At 39.7% G+C, this 20,440-nt stretch overlaps 1 protein-coding gene across 1 annotated transcript in view; it reads right to left on the reverse strand.

Moving 5' to 3' along the window:
- The window catches only part of LOC308414912 (ovochymase-1-like), a gene marked incomplete at both ends in the record, with an annotated part of 153,473 nt that overhangs the window by 26,072 nt on the left and 106,961 nt on the right, over positions 1-20,440 (reverse strand). Inside the window, 5 exons of the mRNA XM_080910084.1 lie at positions 9,812-9,858; positions 13,178-13,332; positions 14,836-14,986; positions 16,397-16,539; positions 19,181-19,440. Of these exons, the coding sequence (XP_080766210.1) occupies positions 9,812-9,858; positions 13,178-13,332; positions 14,836-14,986; positions 16,397-16,539; positions 19,181-19,440 (756 nt within the window). The remainder of the gene's footprint in view (positions 1-9,811; positions 9,859-13,177; positions 13,333-14,835; positions 14,987-16,396; positions 16,540-19,180; positions 19,441-20,440) is intronic.

Below are 20,440 nucleotides of genomic sequence, written 5' to 3' on the forward strand. Positions count from 1 at the left end.
CAGGGTGCATGCATGCAGCCAGTAAGAAAATAAACCAATAGTCCCACTCAGCTACATGGCCTATCAATCACAAAAATGACCATCCTGGGAAAGTTCTTTCTAATTATTTAACATGGCAATGTTCTGTTAGGCAGAAGGAATGGTTGTGTGACTGCATTCGAGGCCTACTCAGGGCCTACTAGGGAAAAACCTACTCCTCCCATTTTCTTTAGACAATTTAATTTCTAACTCTGTTCTAAATACATATCCTCATGTCCACAAGTAAATGTAGTGCCCACCGATCCGTCATTAGAAAAACTTTCGAGTAGATAGAGGTTAGTGAAGAGATCTAAAACTTGTCAACATGCAGAGAAAACATGAGGGTGGAGTGTCCACCTCCAATTGGTACATCTAAGGCTCAATGGACATCAAGGAAGAGGAGGGAGAGTTGTATGTATGTATATGTATGTATGTATGTATGTTTGTATGTATGTATGCATGTATATGTGTATAGGTCTGTGTGTCTGTGATCTGTTTCTTTTTGTATGTGTATCCACAACAACGATTATAGAAGAAGAGGTCATAAGTTTGAGAGAGTTTGTGGTTCACAGAAACTGTTGGAGGAGTAGAATTGTCTAAATATGGAGTAACAGGTATGAAACCTCAAAAAATTAAAAATCATAATTAAGGGGAAGACATTTAAAGGTATTACAGTTATGTGCTATTTCAAATGTCAGTGGGTTCCAAGGGAAATAAATGAATTTTTATAATATTTTTACCTCTTTTGTCCAATTCTGCATAGCTTACATAACAATGAACAGAAAACAAATACCATTTTCCCTGTATTGTTTCTTCCTTCGGAGCTCACTGAGCTTGCTGGAAGATGTTGTGCATGCAGTGAAAAAAGCCTGAATTGTTTCCGATGGTAATCACTGGCCTTTGAATGTGATTTGGACCTTGCTTCAGGTCTGGGCATGACTTTATTTATCCATAAAATAGACATGATTTTCACATAGTTCTAGTGAGGCAGGATAGATTGAAAGTGCTTACTCAGTGTTAGCAGTTAGGAGGCTGGTTACAGAAGAGTCTACATCTGATTGTCCCAAATGAATAAATTAAGTGGCTTGAAACGTATAAGCAGTTGACAATAGCTTTGCTCAAAGCAGTGGAACCACCTCATGGTTGGCTTGTTTTGGAGATTCTAGTCAATCCGAGAGTCCCTAGGCAGACGATTTCTCTACTCTCCCATTACTCACCCTTAACATTTAGTGGCAAACACCAGCCAGAGGGTAAACGGGTTACATCAGCAAAGCATAGACACATTTGGGCTTGACTGTAAGCTGTCTGGATTGTTAGCAACTGCTTCTCTCTGTCTGATACATTTCCGAGTTGTGTTCAGTTTCTTGCTAATGGTTGTAGTCATTGGACCCCAGAAAAGGTAGGGTGTGGTCTTTTACTCAAGATTGCTCCACCTTTCCCAAACAGGTGTAAGGGTGAAGCATAGTTCATGAGCACAACAGCAGCAATTAGAAGTCTTCATTGTGTAGAATAATGTTTAGAAGGAGATTTAATATCTTCTGGAACTTGACTCACCCAACATCTAAACAGAAGTCATAAGGCAACTATGTCTATGCTCCTATTTCAACCTAAGCTCCGAGGAGAATAGTCATAATAATTCAGAAGACAAATCTCATATCTTTTCTCTATTTGTTCTTTTCTGTATGATTCGAATATAAAATTGCCATACCAGTGACCATGGGGGTGGGGGGCACTAGAAAAACAGAACTTGAGAATAAGTTTTTACAAGAAATAATTTGACTGTGTGTTCAGGATCCATTAGGTCTTGAAGAACCACAAAGCTTATAAATGTCACACATGACTATGGTGGGGAAAGCCTGTGCTAGGTGAGCATGTCGTGACAACCACAGCTGTGATGTGCTGGTGCTCAGAAAACACTGTGAGAGATGTATACCTGGGCCACAATGACAGTAAGGACACTGACTATCTGGAATATACCCTTTTGGAAAGTCAAAAACAGAAGCCAGGGAATGACCAAATAAGCAAGTGAAGTAAGGAAATTATTTCCCTTTGAACAGAACGTGCCACACTATTCCATCGAATCTGTTCCCAAATAACTAATGAGGAATTCAAGCCTAAAAAGCAGGCAGTGAAGATGGAGAGGAACACTACAAATAAGGAAACGGTACAGTGGGAATCCACAATTCCTACTGCCATTTTACCGAGTTTGTCATTGGGGAGGGAGAACCAAGTCATCTACATATGATGGTGTCATGTAGATTTGATGGAGTGCTTGTTTTGTCTTCTGTGGATGAGATAATTTAATCCCTGGCTTTGAATATTAATTGTCAAAGCTTTTAAATAGGTATCCTGATGTTGTGAGAGGGATTTAAGTGTATTTGAATAATCATGGATGATAGATAATTAGGCTCACACACATATAAAACTTTCATATGAGTATAAAATGGTAATGCATTAACATTTTGATATAGTTTAAACTAGTAGATTGGGGAACTAAAAATGTGAGGATGCTTCTTGAGAATGAATGACGCTTCTGGGTTGGAAGGTTTGACGTGTAGAAGTTGAGCGACCCTCTCTGATGAGTCAATTACTTTATCTCTCTCAATTAGGGCAGTGCTTCTCAGCCTTCATAAGGTGACCCTACAATTCATTTCCTTGTGTTGCAGTGATCCCTCCCATCCAAAAAATCATTTTGTTGTTCTCTCATAACTGTAGTTTTGCTACTGTTATGAACGGTGAAGTAAAGATCTGATACGCAGGATCTCTGACGTGAGACCCCCGAAGGGTTCACAGCCCACGGGTTGAGAACTGCTGAATTAGTACAATACAGGAGCACAGAGGAGGAGACTTGGAAACAGACGGAAGCTGGAGAATCTGGCAGACATATTGTAGAAACAAACAAAAGGCAAGCACAAATGCCAAGAAGTATTATAAGCTTGAATGACTAGGGACATCCTGACATTTGTGAGGATGACTCTGCAAAGGGAGAGTGCTGTTATTTGCTTTAGAGAGTAGGTACTACGATGAGAGGGAGGAGATGGGAGGCTAAAGAGTTTAGAGCTAAAATGCTTATGAAGGAATTTTCAGTGGGGTCTGGAGGGATGGCACAAGGCTTAAGAGAATCTTTTGCTTTTGCAAAGAACCAGGATTTAGTTCCTGGAGCTCCCATGGCAGCTCACAGGCACCTATGAGTCCAGTTGCAGGGGCTCTGACGCCCTCTGCTGACTTCCATGCCACTGTGTGCATTTGGGTGGAACACTCCTCCACTTAAAAGAAAAATAATTCATGAATTTGCAATGATTGGTTTGTAATTTTATAAGGGAAGCGAAGGTAGGAACTTGCCACAAGTTCAAAGCCTGTCTGCACTACATATTGAGGCCTTGTCTTTAAGAAGGAAGACCTGCTGGGGGAAAAGGAATACATGAATGAACAAAATAATTTGAGTAGTCAGAGCGGCATTTACCTTTAATCCCAGCACTGAGGTAGCAGAAACAGGTGAGTTCAAGGCTAGCTGAGTCACAGACCAAAACTTGTTGCAAAAAAGATTCTAAGGATTAGAAGAAAAAGGTCAGTGTGTATCTGTTTGAGGATTCAGATTTATGTGTCATTCGGTGTGGCCAATGACACTTGTAAAAGATTAGAAATTAGAGGCAGTTGTGACGTACTCTTAAAATCATCCTGCTAAGGAGACAGAAGGAGAGAAAGATTACAGCCCGTGGCCTGCTTGGGCTGAATAGGGAGTTCTGGGCCAGTCGGAAACCTAAGATCCTCCACCTTAGAGAAAGGCAAAAACATCATAAGAACAGATGAGTTAACAACATCAGCAGAAAGCAGTTCTGACGCCCTGATGCACCAAAACAAAACAATGAGAATAACAGGGTTAGAAGTTCACACTTGTGAGTCACAGCGAGTGACTCCCGGTCATGACAGACCTGGGCTGTTCACAGAAATGATGTCTGAGGAGAAGAATATTTCTGTGTGAGAAGATCAAGGATATCAGTCTCCACTCCAGGGGCCTTGTGCTCAAGTGAGTGCATGTTTTGGGGGAGACAAAGAAGAAGCAGAAGTCTGTAAATAGCATGGGCCATAACTTCAGCCTGGGACCCATACGCCGCACTGTGGGAGGGAGGAAGGTCGACTTTACAAATGTGAGAACCTCAGAGGGGCCGGGAAGCTGTAGAAGGTCGGAACAGTAATGGGAAAAGATGACAACAGAAACAAGGACTAAACGCTGTTAACTTTTACTTTTTGATTTCCTTTTTTTAAATTCACTTGACGTGCCGACCACAGCCCCCTCCTCTCTTTCCTGTTCCGCTCTGACAAATGCCTCCCTGAAAAGCTAAATTTTCAGTTGTGGTGTGTCTGGAGATGTAGAAGTCCTTATTTGAAGGCTATGAGAATTTCTATGTACTAAGCTATTCAGGGAAGTATGAAACTGAGCACGGAAAAGCAGAGAAAGCCTGTATGGCACTTTATTAATCATGAGGTGGCACTTCAGGAACTGTGACAACATGGTGAGGGAATAAATTTATCTTAAGGAAAATATTTTGAATTTCTCAGTGTCCCACCTCCCTGCCCCGGAAGGTTTATATTCTACCCTACAGGTCATGCCGACAATGAATACAAATTTAAATGCCAAAATGTTTATACAAACTGCTGTCCATATAATGATTGATTGCACTGTTTAAGTAAAATATTTCGTTAGTTGATAAAAAAAAAAGACTATGTGTAAAACTTAAGCAGAGAGATCTTTTAAATTTATTTTTAATTTATATTTTTATTATTTGAGAATTTCATACATGCATATAATATGCTTGATCAAATGTAACCCAGTGTTGCCTGGGTATTTATAGGTATAGAGCCACATACTGGTATCTGTGTGGCCTCTTAGCAACCACATGACAGATCCTTCCCTCAGCAAGTTATAGGTAAGTTACTCAGATAAGAGTGGAACTCCATGGCCTCTTCTCTTGTCCAAATGAGGATTCTGTGTGTCTTGTGTGTGTCTTGGGTGTGCAGTCACAGCTGCTGTGACTTCACACATATAGTGGCTCTGTCTCTTGGCAGATGTCCCCAACAACGGTTCTTACAATCTTTCTGTCCTATCCTCCATGATGATCCCTGAGAATCAGTTGAGGGATATGATATGGATGCTCCATTTATATCTATATTTATTATTATATGTGCTAATGTTTATGACACATGTAAGTACAATGCTGAACTCAAAGTGTGTTGTTTTTTAGTAGAATGGTTTACTACAGATTATTATGATGTTGTCCTATAGAAGTACAGAACCCTAGTACAGCGCTGGGTTCTCAACTCTCTTCAGAGGTATGACCCCTAGTAGCTTGGGCATGAAGTATTGAATGGCACTGTACTTATATGCATGTGGGCCACACTAATTGGGCTCAAAGAGTTGTATAAATAGAAGAAAATGAAGATGAGAGGAGGACGTTATGGACAGTTTGAAATGAAGAGGGAGAAGAACGAGGGATTATATGAACAAACTACACTGTGGGCATTTATAAAATTCTCAAACTGTTTTAACCTAATCATTAATAAATATATTTATATCCTAAATCTTAATTATATGTCAAATCTTGAATGGCTGAGAAGCACCTAAAGAAATGTTCAACATCCTTAGTCATAAGGGAAATGCAAATCAAAACAACCCTGAGATTCCACCTCATACCAGTCAGAATGGCTAAAATCAAAAATTCAGGTGTCAGAAGATGCTGGTAAAGATGTAGAGAAAGAGAAACACTCCTCCATTGCTGGTAGGATTGCAAGCTGGTACAATCACTCTGGTGGTTCCTAAGCAAATTGGAAATAGCTCTACCTGAGGATACCATTCCTGGGCATATACCCAAAAGATGCTTCAACATATAACAAGGACACATACTTCACTATGTTCATAGCAGCCTAATTTATGCTAGAAGCTAAAAAAAGAAACCAGATGTCCTTCAGAAGAATGGATACAGAAAATGCGGTACATTTACACAATGAAATACTACTCGGTTATTAAAAACAATGACTTCATGAAATTCTTAAGCAAATGGATGGAACTATAAAATATTATCCTGAGTGAGGTAACACAGTCACAAAAGAGCACACATGTTATGCACTCACTGATAAGTGGACATTAGCTCAAAAGCTCAGAATACCCACAATACAACTCACAGACCATATGAAGCTCAAGAAGAAGGAAGACCAAAATGTGGATGTTTCAGTCTTACATAGAAGGGGGTACAAAATAATCACAGAAGATAGAGGAAGGGAGGTGGATGGAGAGAGAGACCTGGAAGAAAGGGGGGAGGGAAATGGGGGGCAGGAGATTGGGTGTGGGAGGAGATGAGGGAGATGTACAGAGGGTTAAGAAACTGAAAAGAGGTGTTTAGCAATGGGTGTTAGGGTTCTAGGGGTAGCTACTAAAACATGTAAGATGCCAAGGAGGCAAGAGGTTCCCAGGACCTAATGGAGATGACATCATCCAAAATACCCAACAAAGGGGAGAGAGAACCTTTAGAGACCACATCCAGTGGATAGGCACGAAGAAACCTATAGAGAAATGGAGTCACCCACCCATCTCAAAAAATTTAACCAGAATTGTTTCTGTGTAAAGGAAATTTTGAGATAAAAAGGGGATCAGAAACTGAAGGAAAGACCACCCAGAAATTGCCCCACCTAGGAATCCATCCCATCTGCAGACAACTAACACAGACACTATTGCTGATGCAAAGAAGTGCTTGCTGACAGGAGCCTGATATAGCTGTGCCCCGAGAGGCTCTGCCAGCACCTGGCCAATACAAATGCAGAAACTCACAACCAACCATTGGTCTGAACCCTGGGACCCCATTAGAAGAGTTAGGACTGAAGGAGTTGACAGGGATTGCAACCACATAGGAAGAACAACAATATCAACTAACCGGACCCTTTCCCATCCCCAAGGGCTCCTAGGAACTAAACCACTCACCAGAGCATACATGGAGGGTCCATAGCTCATGTATGTACAAGTTTTGAAAAAGCTCAGATCTATTCTATTTGAGAAGTTTGTATACCGCTGCTCTTTTCCTTCTATCTCAATACTCTGCTGGCCACCCTCAACTCCTGCTCCAGGCTCAAACCCGGAGACAAGGAACACTCTTCTCTTTATTGATCCCATCCCCATAGTGATGTCAAAGCCATTAGACTCCATTTTCCAAACACATATGTTTCCATTGACAAACTCTTTTTCTTTCTCTATTCCTTCTCCCCTCCCCCTTTCTTCCTCCCAACCCATGCCTCTTTCTTTTATATTTTTTTCAGTACTAGCGATTACATTTCAGATCACTCATACACTTGGCAAGCACTCAGCCCCATACATTTAAAAAGGTTTTGCTAGCACTGTCTCAGTGAGTTGTTTAGTCAAGGTTATACTCTATTCTTCTACCTCGGCCCCTACACTGGATCCAGTGCCGAAGCTTCAATTTCTTCAATTGCCTGTTTTTATAACAGGTTTATCAGAACATATGGGAGAAACAATGTAACGATTGGTACTTCCACAATAAAGCATATTCTAGGATTTTGGCAGGAGACAGAAGATTACAAAATTACTCAGAACCTTATTTTGAAAATGAGAAGATTTAAAGGGTTGTTTGTTTGATTGTTTGCTATAGTGAGGGGGTCAAAGTGTGCCACAGCACACATGTGGAGGTCAAAGGCCAACTTTCGGAAGTCAGTTCCTTCTTCCATCATGGGTTCTGGGGATCAAATTCAGCCTGAGGTTCTATTTTGCAGTTATTTGTTTTGATAAGAAAGAAAAGAATTAAATTAAATAAAAAAACAAACATATTTATACTTTTTTAGATCATAATAAGTGTGGAGTGGCTTACTAGGAAAAGTGTTTCTAGATTTAAAAAAAGAGGCAGAAATCTTATGAAATCCATTTGAGTGGAGTCGAGAAGACCAGCATTTGAAAAGTGGTTGGCTAGAAATTTGTTGGTCTTAAATGAATTCGAAAAACATTTAAAGGGGTCTACTAACACATTAAGTCCTAAGCATTGTGGCTCATAATGGTATTACAAAATGTGTTCTCTTCACTTTACTCAAAATTGGTGAAAAGAGAAAAAAATTAAAAATCTAGCTGTGTTTTCTAAAGACATCATCAGTAGGAGGAATAGAGAAAACTTCTTAATACCTCTTTTCCTTCCTTGTGACACTTATCCCTCATCCCCCTTTGAGCCAGAAAACTGAAGAAAGCCATACCCAATAATGCAAACCTGTATCAAGTTGATATCTTGGTTGTCTGAACAGAAAATATGATTGTGAATCTAGAGTAAGAAATAGTGAAAATCTCTAGATAGGGGATTACAGAGATGCTGAAGTTTAAATAATTTCCTGGTGTGTTGCGTACTAGGTGTTTTCCCAAGTCTTTTGTTGACTCTGTTCTTTTAGTTTCTTTTTTGTCACAGGTCATTTTTTTCTTTATTACATAAGGGATTTCCTTTGTCTGTTACCAACTGTAATAGAGAGTTCATGTTTTATGCAAGCCTTAACAGAAATTTAAATTGTATGTCCTACTAATGGTATAGTATATACATATAACAGGCAATCAGTGAACACCAGATAGTGAAAAGGAAAATTGATTAGTTTTATTTTATATATGCATATTTGTGTGTGGTATGGTATATGTGCACATGCATTTGTACACATGTAGAAGCAAAAAGATGACATCACTATCTTTCACATTTAACCTTGTTCTTCTGAGGCAACATCTTCTGAACCCAGACCTCATGTTTTGGTGCACAACAAGGCCCAGAAATCTTTGTGTCCCTGCTATCACATTGGTGTTATGGGTACATGTGGATCAGGCTCACATTTTATGTGGTTTCTAGGATCTGTACTCTTGTTCAAATGCACACATGAGATATGTCTCTGACTTGGGACTGGATTATATTACTGTGTGCTACTGACAACTTCTGTATATTTTTGAAATTATTTAAATACAAGTAAAACCATTTCTCGTATTAGTACTATTTTCACAAATACAACTCATTTCATTTTGCTTGTTTATTCTGTTTTATTTTTTAAAATAAACTAAACCTTAGTTTGTGGTTGTAAGACAATCAGTTGGAGAGAAAACTTATCTGAATAACTGTAAAGAATTAATTTTCTTGCAAGTTTCCTTGTCTAGAAAACTACTTAAATTTAGTCGAATTTCACATACAAATATCCATTTTTACTGTCAAAAAAGACAGAACAATTCTTATAAGACATTAGAGAAGACTTTGTAATTCTTTCATCCTGAATAACTTGTGATACTTTACCTCATATTGTAAGTGAAGAATTAATATTTGATAGTGGCAAGTGTGTCAAAATGCAGAACAGATAAGAACAAAACATTTGTCATTTTTAATTGGGTAGCTTTTTGCAATATTTTTAATTTCAAAAGCTAGCTATTGCTGCATAGACTCCAATGGGTAGCTGATTAATAACATTCTTTGGAAAAGTAAAAAGGAGGTGTGGGAAGAGTCTCCAGTGAGGAAGGGTTGTAGGACCCAGGAGACAGGAAAGAGAAGGCAGCACAAAGATGTAGGGATAAAAATGAGGACATTAAATTCTTTCTTCATACTTAGGAGTTTCAGTCATGATTTTAAGCTTCAGAATGGAGGCTAAGTTACATGGTTCCCATTTAACTTGAACATTTCCTTTTGAATGAATCAACTTAGTGTGTCATTTAGAATGAACACAGTAAGTACCTTTTAAACTTTAGGTGGAGTTCCCTTCCTCATTCCATTCCAGCCCCTGAACTTACCACTGCTCCTTGGGCTCCCTGTCTTGCCGCAAGATATGCATTGTTAGCTAAATTTTCATATTAAACTTTTAAACCACATAGAACATAATTCTCTTACTAAATATTCCTATTCAACACTAAATGTGAATCAGTCCAACATTAAAAATCTCAACTCCTAAGTATAAAGTCATGGTTTTCTGAAGTAGAGAATATTATTATCACTATGTCTTCTCGCCAACAGAAATAGAAAAAAAACTATTTGACAGCCAACTTAGCATAATTTCTAACTTGTATTTAGAAGCACAAATGTAAAACGAACCCTTCGTAGGTGAAATAAAACAGAACTTACTGATACATCGCCACCGTGGGGAAGGCGAGCCTCTCCACCTCCACGCTGCTGTGTGTGTGTGATCCCTGTCAAATGAGTAGCATCCTGGGTATTCTTGCAGACAGATGTGTGAGCTGGCTAAAGTTAAGAATACTTAAATGTTTAAAAGAAACTTGTTTAACAAGTTGGGACGGGTAAATGTTAACCAAGAGTATGGTTTGAGGTACGGAAAAGAATCACTTGATAAAGTCTTCGTTACAGGAAATAAGAATTTCCTGGTTCAGGCTAATTGAGAAACAATGTCAAGTCCAAAATGTAAGCAACTCCCTTGCCTCGCGGAGAAGCTTTCTGTTTGTCTTTCAAGAGGTAGCTTTTCGCCATCTGAGTCAGTACAAGTCGGTCTCCGGCTCAGCCATGCGTCCCTTCCAGATTTACCTGAAACTGGGTTTTCAGGAACTATTTGATGCTCTTGACAAAATTTCCTTAGGGCATATGTGTTCATCCTACCTTGACCAGGATACTCAAGTCTATTCCAAAGAGAGAGTCAGAAGGAGGGAAAAACAAAAACAAAACAAAACAAAAAACAAACAAACAAACAAAGCAACACCTGAGATTTAGTTTGAACCGACAGTCGTTGTAAGGGTCTCACGAAGTGCCCATGATTTCTCACCCCTTACCCCAGTCTGGTCATTTTAACTACATCACCATCTGCTTTCTTTGAAACTGCTGGGTTTTCATCTCTGTGAAGCCAGTCCTTCTCTTCCAGTGACTCTTCTTCCTGCTGTAAAAATTCCCTTTTCCTTTGTCCTTGCTTATGGTTCACTCAAAGCTCACTCACTATCAGTCCTTTGGTTAAAGCCTATGTACATGACTTCAAAGGACTCTGAAGGCCTGAATCTCCTTCAGCTCCTACCTTATCTGAACACTCTTCCCTTCCTCAAGGACATGACCAGAGCTAGTTTGCATGTTTTCAGATTTCTAGGCTCCCTTCTGCTTTTGAAGCTCAGAGAGTCAAAACTGTGTTACATTTCAGTGGCTATCCAACCCCACGTGAGCATCAAGTTATTCAATATACATTCACTTCCTTCTTTTCAGCAAATGGTACTTAACACCCCTATTTATTTTTTGTTCCTTCTTCATTTTGAAAGATCAGTCTTTGGTTGCTTGAGTAAGAATGTCCTCTGCAGGCTCATTTGAATTCTTGTTCCCCAGTTGGTGGAATTATTCATACAGGATAAGGAAGTGTGGCCTTTCCAAGAACGTGTGTCATAAGCTGGTGGTAAGGGTATCAAAGTTTCAAAAACCCACAACATTCCAGTTCTCTCTGTCTCTCTGCCTCTGTCTCTGTCTTTTTGTCTCTCTCTGTCTCTCTGTCTCTGTCTCTGTCTCTGTCTCTGTCTCTCTCTCTCTCTCTCTCTCTGCCTTGATGTCTCAACATGTGAGCTCTGAGAGGCTGCTCCAGTCCATGCCTGCCTGCATTCTACAATGCTCCCTGCCATAATTCTCATAGTCTCACCCCCTGAAACTGTAAGCACGTCACCAATAACTTTTTCCTTTCATAAGTTTCCTTGGCCACGGTGTCTCTTTAATGACATTAGAAGAATAACTAAGTTACATATGAACACATACACTTCACATGTGTGTATGTGTAAATGGTGTAGAGACAGTGTGGAACACTGTGGATGTAGTTTATCTCATGTTTATTTTTGCAAGGAGAGACAGTGATGTAAAATGACTACTTAAGGCTACAATGTCCTCTGCTTATACTTGCATGACTCAGAGGAAAACAGTGGAGGCAAGACTGGGCCGGAACCTCTTCCTCCACTGACCATGGCCCATTCTACAAACACAGCGTTCAACAAACAGCTCCAAAAGTTAGGAATCTACCCATTTCAGCCATTTGTTAATCTTCATTTCCATGACTGCTCCAAGGATTGTGCATACCTCTTCTTACTACCCAATAATTTATAAGAAGTTTGTTTAGTGGAAAAGGATGGATATGTTTTATTGCTCTTGCTGGTGAATTATGAAGATGTCCAAGCTGTGCTTTACTATTATCAAAAGCTTTGGCTCAATCTTTCTCCATCATGCATGTTAACCCTTTAGTCAGAACCCCAGGTTTCAGATTTTGTTTTGTAGAGATTATCACAGTCTCCATGTGTCTAACTGATTTGCTCTGTCTTTTAAACCTACCTGGCTTTCGATGAAAAGGTTCTAAAACTTCTGTAGTGTCAATACAGAGGCGGCAAGACCATTTTCTTATATGTTGCTAACCATTTCTATGGTGCCAAATGTGCAAAGCAATGAGACCCCAACATTGCAAAGAGCAAAACACATCCATATTCTATAATCTAATTCCATCCCTGCATCAATAATAAACTTTGCATTTTGAGATTTATAAATGTTCCCCAACTTTTCAACTTTATTATTTATGAGAAGCCCTCACAGAAACTCCATGAGGTAGAAGGCTTAGTACCCATGTCAGATGGGGACATGAGGCAGAAGACTAATTGACTTTTATGACATTAAGTCAATAAGTCACATCACAAACATGAAATAAGACACACCAACACTGTTATAAAAAATACACTTTTAATTTTTTTAATTCATATGACTTTTTACATTTATTTCTATTATGTTAAATTATCATCTAATTCAGTCTAACTAAGCATGGAAATATTTAAATCAGCACACATAGTTTCACTAATACTTTTAAAAAAGTTATCACAGTCTGATGAAATATAAATAAAATTACACAAGAGCCTGTATTCGTTGTTAGACAATTACAAAGAAAAGAATAAGGGTTTTATTTATTTATTTTTTTGGTAGACAGATTTGCTTTCCCATATCTACCAAAAGTAGGAGTTTATATAAATTAAAAGAAAAATCCAACATCAATCATGCCCATCTTTAAGTTTTTAAGTGACCAGACATGACCTCTGTGTGTTTGTAGCTCACTGAGATGCAAGAGAAAGCAACTCAAAGACTTTGAAAGCTGCGTTAATCTTAGTGACAAATGTTACATATAAAAACCAATTAAATGTAAGCTAAAAACAAACCAAAACTTTTAGCCATTCAAGGATGGCTATGCCACAGTTTTTGTCTGCTAAGTCAGAGTAACATTCGAGAGCCCCACAGCTGAGGGCTGGAGGAGGATGCTGACGGAGGTGATGCTTGGCTGTAGTTCCAAGCATGGTGACCATCATCCCACTGGCTATAGTAGCAGATCAAAATGAAATCCAAGAAACATAAAAGCTATTTTGAAACTCTGTTTTTCAACAATGTAATTTAGGGGACTTTGAAATTATTTGCATCTTTTGAAGAAGTAGGGATATTTAAAAATACAATTACTTTTAAAAGTCCAAGGAACATTGATGTACTGATAGTAGCTTATTCATCCTGAGAACTTACTATGTTCAGATGCTGTTGCAAATACTTTACATGTATTAAGACATGCAATCCTCAGACGAAAACCACAATGAGGTAGTATTTTTATTCGCACCATCCAGATGAAAGAGCTAATTAACAGAGAGATATTGGGTCATTTACATAAAAGCATATAATTTGCATATGGCAGAGACAAAGTTCATGAGTCACCAGCCTAGCTCAGACAATCTGTGCTCACTAACACTGTGCCGACCCCAGGCTTTGAACTTCAGCTAAGCTCTTGTGCTGGGACGCTCTCTTACTATTACTTAGTACTTAGTATAAGTAGGCACTGTACTAAGTGTTTTATATAAGGCACTCCCCCCTGAAATTTTGATAGACACATAACTTGCCAATGAGCTGATAATTTACGAAAGCATCAGCTACCGTTTGCTTATGTCTATATTTCTAAATAAATATTTGGAGAACACATTCTATCAAAAGTTTAGAGTCCCGATACTAATTATTAGTTAGATAATCCTGTTTTCATCGGCTTCCTTTTATCCTTCCAGTACTAGTGGAAAAATACTTATAAAAGTTTTATTTTTCTCTTTACTGGGCTAAATATGATTGGTATGTGGATGGCAAGATACTGCTGAAGAGCAAGCCAGAAATGCTTCTGAACAATGCAACATGCTACCTAAAGCTACTGCTTGAGGGCTTTGTATGGTAAAACGGCAAGTTCATATGCATTTAAATAATGACGGTTCCTGTGGTTGAGAATAACTCTGCTCAGTCAGCTCCAAACCCACGTTAGAGTTCAAGTGTCACTGAGGGTTCCACACTCCTTCACTGGAGCAGTTGAATGTCCAGTCGTGAGTTCTAAAACACTTGTGCCTTGACTCCTTAAGGAAGATGTTGGCAGATGTTTGTAAGATGAGTCCTGGAGCTCTCTGTATCCTCTGAGGTAAGATCGCAGCAGCCTGGCAGCTCTTTATATCTTGAGGGAAGTTCTCTGTGTTTGTCACATTAACAAATGCTACTTTTATGAGTGAGGTGCTGGTGCTGCCTGTCTTTGGCCAGATTTTCTTCCTTCTTGGTAAAAGTTTATGCACAAGAGGTCACCTCATGACCCTACATTGGTCTCAGTCTGGAGAGTTCCTTGACATTTGGCAGAAGCACCTATTTATCCCCCATGACTCTAAGTAATAATGAACATAATGGGCAATCTGCAGGCATTCTGTTCCATGGGCTGTGACTATAACTCACAGCTCTAAGTGACACTGTACAATCGGCAGGTATCCTGCTCTGTGGGCTACGGCTACCACTCACAACAGTCTACTTTAGAGGCCGGTCTTGGAATTTATCCAGTCTCGATACTTAGAAACCCTTGTGTAGACTCCAGGTTTCTTGGGAAGAGCACAGGACTGTCCCCAACTTACTATGCCTACAATGTACCAGATGTCCCGATTGTCATAAACCAAAGGTCCACCAGAATCACCCTGGAATAGAAAAAATTAATCAATATCCTAATTATCAGGTCTTTCCCACAAATCTTGTTCTTCCAAAAGAGAAAATTAAGAAACACAAGAAAGGAAAAGAAATTGGAGTTGTTCTTTTCAGCACTATATTCATGATGGCTAGAAAACAGAGGCAGATTAGATGTCCTTCTACTGGTCAATGAATAATAAAAATGTGCTACAGTGAAATTCTAGTCAGCAATAAAGTATCACAAAAGCATGTAAATTGCTGATAAATAGACGAAAAACGTACTGAGTGAAGTAACCTGGGACTTAGAAAGTCACATGCCACATGTCCTTTCTTATTTGTGGATTTTAGTTATTCTAGAACTGAAACTGCAACCTGGAGTGGCCACAGAAGCCAAGAAAATACAAATAGATCATGGTGGGTAGAGAATCTAGCTCTGAAGAATCTGATTGTACATAGGTGTTATGAAAGAGAAAATATTGAAATGAGGAGGATACATAATTGTAGGGGGAAAAGAATAAGACAGGAAAAAGGAATAAGTAATTTTGGAGTTGTTTGAAAGGTCACAGGAAAAACGTTATTTTATAATATATTATTTTATAAGCTCATTTAAACAGCACATGCATACACACATATGAATGTACACACACATACACACATATGCATACACACATACACACATATGCATACACACACACACACACACACACACACACACACACACACACACACACACCCCGAGCTTCACTATATAGGGTGAAAATGTTCCCATAAGCACCATACACTAACAAAACCTCCAATGCCTGGCAAAAGAAACCTGCCTTCTAGTTCAGGGTAAAGAAGTTCAAAGAAAATGCATCATTCAGAGGAGCAGTTCTCTATCTTTGAGGCTTGACTTTAAGCAGAGAACAGAAGTCAACTATGGTTGTACACGCTTATAACCCTAGCACTTGGGTGGTACAGAAAATAAGATCCAGAGTTCAATCCTCAGCTACATAGCAAGTTTGAGATTGACCTGAACTAGTATAGGAGATTCTCTCTTAATCTCTCACTCTCTTTCCCTACAGGAAAAGAGAGATGGAGGGAGGGAGGGAAGGAGGGAGAAAGAGAGAGAGAGAGAGAGAGTGAGAGAGAGAGAGAGAGAGATAATAATAATAATAATAATAATGATAATAATAATAATAATAATAAGAAGAAGAAGAAGAAGAAGAAGAAGAAGAAGAAGAAGAATGGGAAATGGTGGAATTGCAGTGTTGCACCGCACCTATCTACTGCATTAAATGCAACGCTGCACACTAAAGGAGCTTTACTTTGAGTTAATGCACACCAAATACTCAATACAGTTGCCCCATTAACACATGCCAAGCCCAGAATTATCTAATGGAAACTTCCTTGAGAATGTTTGACTTTGACTTCCAACTTACCTTACATGCATCTACTTTTCCTTCCATGAACCCAGCGCACAGCATCCCTGGAGTTATCAGACCATCGTACACATCTTTTCTGTTGCACACGTCAGAGCCTATGGTTTCCACCCTGGCCTGCCGGAGTTTATTTTGTGTAGGCCCTATTATATACACAGGATAAACAAACAAATGAATAATGTACTTTTCAAATATGATTGTGCCTCAGATACAGATGAGAGGTAAACTGCATACTCCTAGGAACCAAAGCAGTGAGTATTGTATGGATTTTTTTTCTGAATTGTGTCTGTGTGAAAGAAGTCAAACACACAGGCATTGGAATTATATCATATTAATGACTCTTCCAAGGCATCCTTTGAGATTACATACAGATATTATCTCCGTACAAGATTTTTCACAGGGACACATTCTGCAGTCAGTGGATGCTTGGAAAGATCAATCACACCAGTATAATCCCAGATACAAATAAATACAGCTGGCTTTCTTTTCAGATAGTAGAATGTAGAAAGCAGAATACAGCACGTTCTCTGTGCTGTCATTTGCAGTGCATTATGTAAAGAGTTTCATCACATGGGAAGAAAAATGAATTTGAGTTTGTCATCTGATGGCAGGACGGTCACAGGGATTGGGAGGAGAGGCTCCTGCATGGTTGAGCACAGACGGGGAGCAGATTGGGTTTGGGTCAAGCTGTGGTGGGATAAACATGAGTAAGTAGAGAAAATGAAAAGAAATGAAATTTATTTTTAAAAAATCCTTACAAGGCTATGATCATGTATAGGATATGTGAGAAAATGTCACATAATTGTACTTTCAAAGAGTTAAGCTAAGCATTTCAGCACATGGTGTGTCTTCTCTTTCCTTCAGCTTTCCCCCTGTGTAGCCCTGACTATTTTGGAACTTGATCTGTAGATCAAACATCCCTCAAGCTCAGAGATATGTCCCCTGCTACCTCCCAAGTGCTGAGATGAAAGGTATGAAGCCCATGACTGGCTTCTTCAGAAGGTTCTTCATTAAACATTATGGTGACTGACAGTATTTATTTCAAGTATACAGTTTGTTTTTTAACTAGTCCTGTATTTGTTCTTTATTATAGTCTCTAACTTACTCTGTTCTCTATTAGTCCCTGTCATTTCTTACCACTATCTCGGCTGTGAACTCTAGGACAAGGCTTTTTATCTTTCATGTCTCCAGCAACAGCTCCCTATTCCTTTAGGAACTACACCCATAAGAACTTTGCCTTCATTATCATTTGTGTGTGTGTGTGTATGTGTGTAGCATGTGTGTGTGTTTGTATGCGTGCACATGTGAATATGGGTGTGAAAGTGAAGAATAGGGGCTGATGTATTTTCTTTAATAACTCTCAGCTAATTTTCTGAGGTGTTTGAATTTTAGGGTATGTCACTGAACACAGAATGTATCTATTACAGTTATGAGCAATCTTACTTGGTTTTTAGTTGGTAGCTGAGATTTTTATTCATACCCTTTTACTTGTATGATACTTTGCAAACTGAGTCCCAGCCCCTGAACCATTATTTTTGTGAGAACATTCTGAGCTTTGCAGGCAAATGGATGAAACTAGAGAATATCATCCTGAGTGAGAAAACTTAGACCCAAAAGGACATGCATGGTATGTACTCTCTGATAAGTGGATGTTTAGCCCAAAATAGTACAGAATACCCAAGATACAGTCTGTAGAACTCAAAAAGGTTAACAAACCAGAGGCCCATGTGAGGATGCCTCACTCCCAGCTGGGAGGGATAAGAAAACAATCATAGGAGAGGAGAGGGAGGAAGGGACCTCGGTAGAAAAGGGGACTATAGGGGGAAGAAAGGAACATTATTAAGTACTGGTCGGGGAGCACAGGACTTAAGCTCTGAGGGCCAGCAAAAAGGATGGAATCAGGCAACCTCAGGAGGTAGGAGGTTGGAAGGACCTTCTAGAATGTACCAGAGACCTGGGAGGTGGGAGATTCTCAGGACTCATAGGGAGAGACCTTAGATGAAATTTCCTACAGTAGGGAGATGGAGCTTGTAGAGCCCACCGCCAGCAGAAAGACAGGGCAAAAAGTGGGGGTTACCGTCCCACAGTCAAAACTCTTACCTATAATTGTTCCTGTCTGAAAGAACTCCAGGAACAAAAATGGAGAAGAACCTGAGGAAAAAGAGGTCTAGAGACAAGCCCAGAGTGGGATCCACTTCAAAGGGAGGCCCCAAAGCCTGACATTATTACTTAGGCTATGGAGCGCTCACAAAAAGGGATGTATCATGTCTGCCCTCTGAACGATTCAACAAGCAGCTGAAAAAGTCAGCTGCAGATATTGACACCCAACCAACGAACTGAAGTCAGGGACCCCTGTGGTTGTATTAGGGAAAAGCTGGAGGAAGCTGGGGAGTAGGGAGACCCTGTAAGAGAACCAGCATCTCAACTAACCTGGACCCCTGAGATCTCTCAGACACTGGATCACCAACCAGGCAGCACACACCAGCTAATATGAGGCCCCCAACACTTATACAGCAGCCCACTGCTGTGTGTAGGCTCAGTCAGAGAAGATGCATCTAAACCTCAAGAGACTGGAGGCTCCAGGGAGAGGGAAAGTCTGGTGGAGTGGGAGGAGGGAACATCCTTGTGGAGACACGGTCAGAGGTAGTTAGGGGAGGGAAGAAGGTATGGAATGCGGATCAGTCAGAGGATGGATAAAATCTGGAGTGTTAAAAAAAATTAAATAAAAAGTTTTAAAGTAAAACTATTTTCGTATCACAAAAACATTAGGGCGAAACTACTCACCATCGTCTACAATAGACCCAAATCCTGTGACAAAAACGCTTGTTTTTGGTGGCAGTTTCAAAGATGGATCTGGGAGACAGACTCTCTGAACCACATTTGAAAACTCGACGCGGGTGGTTAGCTGAGCTAGCGCAATGTCATTTTCATTGCTTTCTCTGTGGTACTCCTCATGGATGATAATTTTCCCAACACTTCGCTTCACTAAAGGTGGTGTTATAGTTGTACCGAAGGTAGCGACCCATTTACTTGGGTCTCTGTTTCTGCAGAGAATTAAAGGATAAGATTGGTGATGGTTTACGTTACCTTCTAAAAAAGAGGACAGAAAAAAGAAAGAAAAAAGGAGGAAGAGGAGGAGGAGAATGAGAAGAAGAAAGTTAAAATTATACATCTGCTCAATTTTTAGCATTGTGCTCTTGAAATATTGCCATGTTGAGGGAACTGACAGGCAGCTTCATGAAAAAGAGGTTTCCTGTTGCCAACCCAAATGATTGTACACACGTCATTAATTAATTAGCACTAGCATTCCCAGAATTTAAATTTGAGTCTTGTTTTGGAGTTTTGGGGGTTCTTGTTCTTTTATTTCAATGAATTGTGCCAAAAAATTGTTTTCTTTTAGGAAATCAACATATTAGTAGGCAAGTTCCCCTTCATCAAAACACCCATTCTAATTTGCTGACTTACTTGTTGGCTCTTGTTTACTGTGATCTGTGAGGCTATGTGGAATGTGTTTACTGTGCAGTTCCTCAGCCGTACAAAGCCATTTCTCCACCCGTGCCCACACCCCTTCCTGACATTCAAGGGCTAAGCTGCCCTTACTGGAAGCCCTTCGCTACAGTCTGCTGAGTCCCCCTCTCCCTAACTTCCTTCACAAAGATGTTGTTTTCTTTTCCAGGGTTATGTCACCAATTTCATACAGCCCAATTGTCTCTTGTCTGCCACTGTTCTCCAAAGAACTTTCAGTCTCTTTATAGAGTTATTCACATCGTGAGTGATTAGCTGTATACAGAAGCCAGAAATTGTCTGAGTGACAGGAAGTTACATAGCAGCAAACAGCAGAGAAGAAGTTAAAAGACAAATTTCCTCATTTATTTCACAATACTGGTAGATGCGCAACAGTCTTTTAAAGATCTTTTTGCTTTCCTGTGTGTGACAATGTGCGTGAGTACCCTTGTGGAGGAGGCAAGAGGTGCCTCATCCGCCTGAGCTGAGGCTACAGGCAGTTGTTCAACACTTACTATGTGTGCTGGGAATGGAACCCAA

Source organism: Micromys minutus (assembly GCF_963924665.1).
Source record: "Micromys minutus genome assembly, chromosome: 1".
In the NCBI taxonomy this organism is placed as follows: domain Eukaryota; kingdom Metazoa; phylum Chordata; class Mammalia; order Rodentia; family Muridae; genus Micromys; species Micromys minutus.